General features: G+C 37.0%; 1 protein-coding gene across 2 annotated transcripts in view; it reads left to right on the top strand.

The window, feature by feature from the left end:
* Positions 1-826: 826 nt before the first annotated feature.
* The window catches only part of zgc:153993 (uncharacterized protein LOC767645 homolog), a 45,451-nt gene continuing 36,506 nt past the window's right edge, over positions 827-9,771 (top strand). For both annotated transcript variants that reach the window (XM_057841553.1, XM_057841545.1), the window contains exon 1: positions 827-1,091. In XM_057841553.1, coding sequence (XP_057697536.1) covers positions 1,032-1,091 — 60 coding nt within the window. In that variant the 5' untranslated portion in view covers positions 827-1,031. The remainder of the gene's footprint in view (positions 1,092-9,771) is intronic.

Raw genomic sequence — 9,771 nt, 5'->3', positions numbered from 1 at the left:
ATAGGTGGATATTGGACTATTTCTTCACTAAAATACGCAACTGTGTCTGCCTCATTTACAAAGAGACAGTCGCTGTTTTTCAAGAGTTCAATGTGAGGCGATATTACCGAACAAGACACGTTGACATGTACGACAAGATTACAGGGAAGATACACAGCGAGAAATTGAAGCAACTTGAAGCTAGTTTAATTTCACAGCAGCAGTATTTTTCAAGAGCCCGAGAGTCGAAAGAGAACGCCACGAAGGCTAGTTGTGAGATTGTTGAAATTATTAATATAAAAAAATAATGAAGCAAATGTGACACACAGAATGGCTTACAAAAATTTGCTTAAATATAATATACATAAAGGACGTCAGCCAAGGTCGGCCCCCCACATTTTTACCACACCAAATCTGACCCCCTTTGCAAAAAGTTTGGACACCCCTGCCTTAGAAGAAAAGAACACCGTCCCCACAGTTAAACATGGCGGAGGTTGCCAAATGTTTTGGGGTTGCTTCGCTTACTCTGGCACTGGACTGCTTGACCGTGTGTAGGTCTGTTGAGAAAAAAAAATCATGTTCATTGTTTTCTTCTTTTGATATCTACTGTTTTGAATATTTGTACCTCCTGGCGTGTTTGTGTTTGTTTTATATTTTATTTTTGGTACGTATCGTTCATTGTTCACCTTGTGTCTGTTACTCATGTTAATTGAAAAGGAATTAAATTTAAAATATAAAAATAAAAAAGGAGCATGTTATGACACCTAAATACCTGAAGATGGCCGTACTGCACTATCTATACCGGAAGGAAACGTCTTGAAAAAATGCACAATGTGCTCATCAACACTGTTGGTTACTCCAGGAGGCAGTACACTTCACTTCCTCGTTCCACAAACTTTTGACGTACCTGGCACGTCCGAACGAGAAGAGAAATTATCGCTTTTTACCTGTGTATATTTCCCTCAGGTATTTATATAATTCAATTTTTTTAACATTCACATAGACGCGTTGCGTGGCAAAGACGCTATAGTAATCTTGGAACATGTCTGACAATGGAGGACATGAGAAGAACGACGAAGAACAAAACCTGGAAGGAGCAGTGGGTGGGCAAGGTACGTAACTTGGTCGTGTTAACCTGAACAAATGAAACTTTGGGATTTTTGAAGGTGAACTCGGACGGGAATGTTTTGCTGAGCGCTCAAGTTTTCCGAGTTCGGAGCGCACTTTTGGTAAACGTTTTTGAAAAAGGCTGAATATAGTTGTACAGGGAATATAGTTTTACAGGGCGGAACGGTCTTCACCACCTGGGTGCTTGCTTGTATACAAGCAAAGTTTTCAAGTGGGTTCAGAGTGAGACCTTACCAGAGGCAGCAGGCATAAGTTTCTTTGAGGAAGGGGTGAATCTCAAACACAATTATTACTACTGGTAAATGTGGAACCTTCCCTCCTGAAAGTCCGTGAAGTCCCCCCCCCCCCCCCCATCAGAAGCAAATTTCCAGAAAAATGATGTCATTCGATTGTGCTAAGAATTTTTGTTTGTTTGTGCTGCTATTGTTTTTCAGATAGGGGTGTCCCAATACCTAGTGCAAACGAATGCACCCCTTCGGGTCCATTTTGCAGTAAATGAGTTTGAGATTAGGGGCGTGACAAAATCTCGAAATGTTGATATATCGTGATACTTTGTATTATGGCCGGAGTGGGAGTCATTTTCAGTCCTGGAGTTTCATGACACAGACTTGGCCACTTTATATCATGACCTACCGTACTGAAATATCGTAATCATAATCGTGCTGTCAAGGGATTAAAAATTTTAATCACGATTAATCGCAAGCTGTTAATAGTTAACTTGCGACGAGTGGCATTTTTTTTTTTTTTTTAAATACACTTATTAGCACAGAAGCTGACCACTGTGCTTACCTTACATCAAATTTAAGTAGGCCTGCAGCTATCGATTACTTTAGTAGTCGATTAATCTATCTAATTGGTTCGAATAATGGATTACCGTATTTTTCGGACTGTAAATCGCACCTGAGTATAAGTCGTACCAGCCCAAAAATACGCAATGAAGATAAAAAAAAAAAAAAAAAAACATATTAGTCGCACTGGAGTATGTCGCATTTTTGGGGGAAATTTACTTGATAAAATCCAACAAATAGAACAGATATCTTGAAAGGCAAAAATAAAAATACAATAGAGAACCACATTCTGAATAAGTGTACGGTATGATAATGTTACATGCATAAACAACGAAATGCAAACGTGTCCGTTATGTTAACGTAATATAGCTATTCAGAGTTATTCAGATAACTATAGCATAAAGAACTTGCTAACAAGTTTACCAAACCATCAGTGTCACTCCAAAACACCAAAGTAACATGTGAAATGATAATGTGTTAATAATTTAAAACAGAAGTCGCTCCAGAGTATAAGTCGCACCCCTAGCTGAACTAAAAAAAAAAAAAAAAAACTGCGATTTATAGTCCGAAAAATACGGTAATCGGGCTAAGAATATTTAATGCGTTGCAGAATATATTTTAGCAGTAGGGGTGTAACGGTACACAAAAATCTTGGTTCGGTACGTACCTCAGTTTTGAGGTCACGGTTCGGTTCATTTTCGGTACAGTCAGAAAACAAAATGCAAAATATAAATGTGCTAGTTGTTTATTACACACCTTTGTGCTTTCAACAATAGGAACATTAGCCTATACAAAGCTAGAATTCTGCTCAAAAAGTAGCGGGTATTTAAAGATAATCCCACAACAATTTGCCTTTGTCAGCTTTCTTTCTGAAAGAAAGAAGAAAAAAGAAGTCCCGTGCTAAAGGGAAAAGCAATCCCAATGACAAATATTTTAACATTTATTTTACAAATAAAATGCCTTAATGAATCTTTTTTTTTTCTTTCTTATGAACAGTTTTCAAAAGCTTTATTGGTGGATTTTCTCAAGTTAAAGCGCCACACAGAAATTAATAAATTTAATTGTGTGAGCAGGATCTGTGTATAATTCTTATTATTTAATTACAGGTGTTTTAGCTCATTTCAATTTATTTTATTTAAATGGGCTATTATTTGTTTTATTATGTGTTTATATTTTTCAAATGTGATGTAGTATTCATTTATATTGTATATTTTATGTTGTATAACTTCCTATGTGAATATTAGTTCCTGCTTGTTTTGTTGTGGTAGGAGGGTTTTGTATTGAACACGGGGCTGTGTTGGTTATTATTATAGCAGAGAAGACAGCAGTACATCAACAAAGACAAGTCAACTGTGATCTACCACTCAAGAGTTCTGATGGACTCAAAAAGTGGGTTACGATTGCATATTAGTTTGAAAATCGACCGGATCTACCGTATTTTTACACGAGTGACTTCCGGTCTGCCTGATCCTAGCTACCGGTAGTAGTATTGACGCAGGAGGGTCGAGTCTCGCGTCAAATAATAAACTCTGCCGTTCTTTTCGCGTGCATCGTGTTAAGCCAATTCTGGGACGCGTCTAACACACGGCCGCACTGCGACTGGTGTGCATCAGCCAATTGACTTTAACGCCCGCGTTTCACTGCGTTCTCGCGGCTGCCACGTTGTTGCGCCGTTGACGTTTCTGGGTTATACTGTCCTACCGTGTTGGTCCTCATTATAGTAGAGAAGACGGAGTAAATATAATGTACACAAAGAAACTGTAACCCGATCGACTCGCAGCCTCGAAAAGTAAGGGTTACATTACGTCAGAAACTCGTTCGGTACGCCACCATTCCAAACCGAGCACCACGTACCGAAATGGTTCAATACAAATAAATGTACCGTTACACCCTTATTTAGGAGAAGTAATTTTGATTTTAATTTCTTCAAACTATGCAGAATTGCACTTTCATTTAATAATAAATTAAAATGCATGAGCTTAGGCTCCAATGGTATAGAAAAAAATGACTAAATGAAGATATAAGTACAACAAAAGAACAATTGACTAACTTGCATAGCAAACGTCTGTTCGCTTAAATGCTATTAAATGCTAACGTTTTTTTAAAAAATTTATTTTATTTCTACAATGCTCTTAACAAAACATTCAAACTCATGTTCCCACAAAAAAAGTTCAATATATCTCTAAAGTAAATTGCATAGAAAATATATTACCTCATATAAAAACGGGGAGCAGCTGAATTTATCCATGTAACATGAGTTATGTCATATTCACTGTTGCCACTAGAGGGCAGTGTATCCACCCAAATCAATCAAACTAAATGCAAACACTTTCAAAACAAACGAGTACAATGCCACTCCAATTAAACGAATACTCAAAGCAGCTAAATTTGAGTCGAAGCTTTTTTTTTCCTCATCGAATTACCCGAGTTTCTCGATTAATTGTTGCAGCACTAAATGTAAGCCTCATTAGAAACAAGAAAATAATTACTTTACACTTGTAAATATGAATTAAACATGATTTTTTCCCAAATAACTTGTCAAAAAGGAGGCACAGAGGAAGAGTGGTTAGCATGTCTGCTGACAGTTCTGAGATCAAGGGCTCAATCACGGGTTCTGTGTGGAGTTACCATTTTATTTTGGGGTACTAACTATAGTTTTATCTTCTATATTAGACTGGTTAAAGCTCAGGAACCTTTTGCAGGTGTTTTGAATTACATGTGGTGACTGTGTACAAAACTGAAGGTTTTTATCGTATTCATTTATTCGTTTTGTTTTTTTAAGTTTGTGGATATAACAAGCTGAAAAATCTTCAGATTTAGAAAAGTTACGAGGAAATGCTTGAGATGAGCCATTACCGTAATTTCAGGACCATTGGGTCTTGGGCCTTCTGATTAGCCACTCCAGGCCTGCTTTGTATCCCAAAAGGTTATCGATATGCTCCTGCCAAGAATCGATATATCGTTGGGGTGCTTACAGGTCACTTTTGTTCATTTTATAGTGTTATACTTGTATAGCGCTTTTCCACCTTTCAAGGCGCTCAAAGCACTTTACACTACATTGCCATCTACCTACTGGTGACGCAGCACCAGGAGCAATGTGGGGTTCAGTATCTTGCTGAAGGATACTTAGGCGAGTTCATCAGGGCAGAGAATCGAACCCACAACCTCTGGGTTGGTGGACAACTACTCTACCACTAGCCATCCCCTAGCCACGCTATCCCCTTTTTAGGGGATTTTAGGGCATTTACGGGTCACTTTCTGTTTGAGTCACTGCCTAATCATTTGGGGAGATTCTTGGTGACTTCCTGTTCTGTAACCTAAAATAAAATGGAAGTGACTGGGGGTGCACGTTATCCATTTTTTGAAACCGATATTGATAACTTCCTGCTCCTCAAGCCCGATACCGATACGATAACCGATAATGTATGTATAATTTTTCAATGTATATTCACCTGATTTTTTTGAACACCTGTAGGTCAAAAATACTAGTGGTTGATTCAGCATAGATTTGCCTTTGACCGAACCAGAATTCTCATGATGACATGAACATTATTATAATGAACAAAACAAAGACAGTAACAAAACTTTGCATACTGGAAAAACAGGAGTGGAAACAAACGCACACATCCCAATCCGATACTGTGCCAAAAATATTATTAATAGGGCCGATAATATATAATGTTATCGGATTTATTGGGATGACGTCATAATTCCTATTATCGGACCAATAATTATTGGACCGATAATTATCGTGCACCTCTAGAAGTGACCCATAAATGCCAAAAAAACAGCAGGAAGTGCCATAGTCAAAAAGTGACGATTTTTTAAAAATCGGCAAATGGCCAGAAATGCACTCAAATTAAACTCATTGGTTGCCATTGGCCATTATAGATGTCCAATCCATTTGAAGTGGGAGGGATGCTAATGAATGTTCATTCGCTGCCACCGTTCCATCTTAAACAGATTGGACATCAACTAGTGATAAACCCGTAGCAGAAGGATGAAAATAGCTTGTTTATTAGCAAAATTTATTTCAAAATGGACCCAAAAGGGTGCCATTCGTCTGTGCTAAGTTTGTGCTACTTGTTGCACTCTGTTATTGAGAGAGTTGGTATGCTTCGTCAGCAGCGACAGAGGTGCTGCAAGTGACGTATTCACTCAAAATTAATATGGCGGAAAATACAGACAAGACTGAAAAAGCAGTTTCTACTCTGGCACCCCTCTTTAAAATAAATGGCTGTATTTTAAGCCAAAAGAACTGTTCTGTTTTGATAGAACAATATGTCTATATGCTGCCATAGCAGAATTATGGCGTATTGAGCCCCCGAACTATTTTTAATTTGTCCATTTTACCCTGGAAACCCCCGTTTACAGACGTCAGGCAACCGCTTTTGTTTCAACCCAGCCATAAAAAGAAGTAATTACATTTGTTATTCAAAATGTCTGTCATTTTTAGCTTAGAAACATGAATCGATGTCTAAAATTTATTTTTTTAAAAATAATTAAAAAAAAAAAAAAAAAAAGACTTAAAAAAAAATTCTCTGGCATATTTTAAACTTTTTTTCTGTAAATAAGTCACGGATATCTACCTCATAACAATCACTTAATTGTATTTTTTTTGGTTACTCTTGCATTTTTCCCGATATGTTAAATGACAAATAATCGATCCAAACAAATAAAAAAAAAAATAAAATTAAAAAAGTAAATGCCCCTTTGTTCAAAATGTTTCTTCTCCTAGAAAATTGAGAATTTAAGCTTTCCAAAGATGTATCACACATGCATAAAGGACAATTGTTAAATTTGGCCAAATTGGGGGTCAAAGAGTGGAGCTTCAAGTCACCAGTGCACCAGTCACCAGTGTTTTCCGCCATATATATATATATATATATATATATATATATATATATATATATATATATATATATGTATATATATATATATATATATATATATATATATATATACAGTGCCTTGCAAAAGTATTCGGCCCCCTTGAATCTTGCAACCTTTCGCCACATTTCAGGCTTCAAACATAAAGATATGAAATTAAATTTTTTTGTCAAGAATCAACAACAAGTGTGACATAATCGTGAAGTGGAACAACATTTATTGGATAATTAAAATTTTTTAACAAATAAAAAACTGAAAAGTGGGGCGTGCAATATTATTCGGCCCCTTTACTTTCAGTGCAGCAAACTCACTCCAGAAGTTCAGTGAGGATCTCTGAATGATCCAATGTTGTCCTAAATGACCGATGATGATAAATAGAATCCACCTGTGTGTAATCAAGTCTCCGTATAAATGCACCTGCTCTGTGATAGTCTCATGGTTCTGTATAAAGTGCAGAGAGCATTATGAAAACCAAGGAACACACCAGGCAGGTCCGAGATACTGTTGTGGAGAAGTTTAAACCCGGATTTGGATACAAAAAGATTTCCCAAGGTTTGAACATCTCAAGGAGCACTGTGCAAGCCATCATATTGAAATGGAAGGAGCATCAGACCACTGCAAATCTACCAAGACCCGGCCGACCTTCCAAACTTTCTTCTCATACAAGGAGAAAACTCATCAGAGATGCAGCCAAGAGGCCCATGATCACTCTGGATGAACTGCAGAGATCTACAGCTGAGGTGGGAGAGTCTGTCCATAGGACAACAATCAGTCGTACACTGCACAAATCTGGCCTTTATGGAAGAGTGGCAAGAAGAAAGCCATTTCTCAAAGATATCCATAAAAAGTCTCGTTTAAAGTTTGCCACAAGCCACCTGGGAGACACACCAAACATGTGGAAGAAGGTGCTCTGGTCAGATGAAACCAAAATTGAACTTTTTGGCCACAATGCAAAACGATATGTTTGGCGTAAAAGCAACACAGCTCATCACCCTGAACACACCATCCCCACTTTCAAACATGGTGGTGGAAGCATCATGGTTTGGGCCTGCTTTTCTTCAGCAGGGACAGGGAAGATGGTTAAAATTGACGGGAAGGAGGATGCAGCCAAATACAGGAACATTCTGGAAGAAAACCTGTTAGTATCTGCACAAGACCTGAGACTGGGACGGAGATTTATCTTCCAACAGGACAATGATCCAAAACATAAAGCCAAATCTACAATGGAATGGTTCAAAAATAAACGTATCCAGGTGTTAGAATGGCCAAGTCAAAGTCCAGACCTGAATCCAATCGAGAATCTGTGGAAAGAGCTGAAGACTGCTGTTCACAAACACTCTCCATCCAACCTCACTGAGCTCGAGCTGTTTTGCATGGAAGAATGGGCAAGAATGTCAGTCTCTCGATGTGCAAAACTGATAGAAACATACCCCAAGCGACTTGCAGCTGTAATTGGAGCAAAAGGTGGCGCTACAAAGTATTAACGCAAGGGGGCCGAATAATATTGCACGCCCCACTTTTCAGTTTTTTATTTGTTAAAAAAGTTTAAATTATCCAATAAATTTTGTTCCACTTCACGATTGTGTCCCGCTTGTTGTTGATTCTTGACAAAAAATTAAAGTTTTATATCTTTATGTTTGAAGCCTGAAATGTGGCGAAAGGTTGCAAGGCTCAAGGGGGCCGAATACTTTTGCAAGGCACTGTGTATATATATATATATATATATATATATATATATATATATATATATATATATACTGGACTGTCTCAGAAAATTAGAATACACAATATTCTAATTTTTTGAGACAGTCCTGTGTATATATACAGGACTGTCTCAGGAAATTAGAATACACAATATTCTAATTTCCTGACTGTCTCAGGAAATTAGAATACACAATATTCTAATTTCCTGAGACAGTCCTGTATATATACACAGGACTGTCTCAAAAAATTAGAATATTGTGTATTCTAATTTTCTGAGACAGTCCAGTATATATATATATATATATATATATATATATAAATAGCGGCACAAACGTAGCAAAAATGAATGGCACTAATTCGGGTTATCGTTTTTGAGATATTAACAAATGCTTTTTTTTTTTTCGGAGCAAATGAGCACCAACAGATGACATAATTTTCCCATAAATTGGCCTCTGATGGGGTCTAACTTCACGGTGGTCCCTCCTCAATACCTCACAATACGATTTGCGAGACGAGGCTTACGATCAAGGTTGTGAGATCGGAAACTTGCCTAGTTCAATAAAAACAGCCAAAACGACAAGATGTTTCCCTTATAACAACTTAATCTGTATTTTGATTATATAACCACAAACAAAAGAAAACATGAAAAACCAACAGTGGTGGATACATTTTAGAGGAATCCCATCAATAAGCATGAAGAGAGTTGTACCGTAGTTCTTCTTGGAGAAAAAAAAACAAGTTTAAGTAGGGGTGTGACAATATAGTGAAACACTGATATATCGCGATACTTTTTAGGCCAAAAGTTTGATATGATCCCATCACGAATCGATATATCATTTTATAAAGGTGTCACTTTAAATAAACAAAAACAAAGCAACCGAGTGTTTGCCACCAAAATCTTCTATTAGATTAACTTCATGCCATTAAAACCAGAGTAGGGCTGCAGCTATCGAATAATGTAGTAATCGAGTGTTCGACTGAAAATTCTATCGATTAATCGAGTAATCGATTTTTAAAAAAAAATTTTTTTTTTTTTAGGCAAAGCGCAATTATATACATGAGGAAAACAAGATATTTGACCTAATATTGAACCATTTTCAGACAATGTCTTTATTTTTTATGTACGTTGTTGAAAACAGCCAACATTTGCATCTCAGATGTGACTAGAAAGAAGAAAAAAAAACACGGCTTTCACTCAAAAAACTTCTAGATCTTAAAAAAAATTCCAATTTCCAACCAAAAAATGTTATTACGCTTACACACATCACTTACAAGTTAGGTG

The sequence above is a fragment of the Corythoichthys intestinalis genome, chromosome 1 (genome assembly GCF_030265065.1).
Source record: "Corythoichthys intestinalis isolate RoL2023-P3 chromosome 1, ASM3026506v1, whole genome shotgun sequence".
Taxonomy (NCBI): domain Eukaryota; kingdom Metazoa; phylum Chordata; class Actinopteri; order Syngnathiformes; family Syngnathidae; genus Corythoichthys; species Corythoichthys intestinalis.
This window is presented reverse-complemented; position numbering and strand designations above follow the sequence as displayed.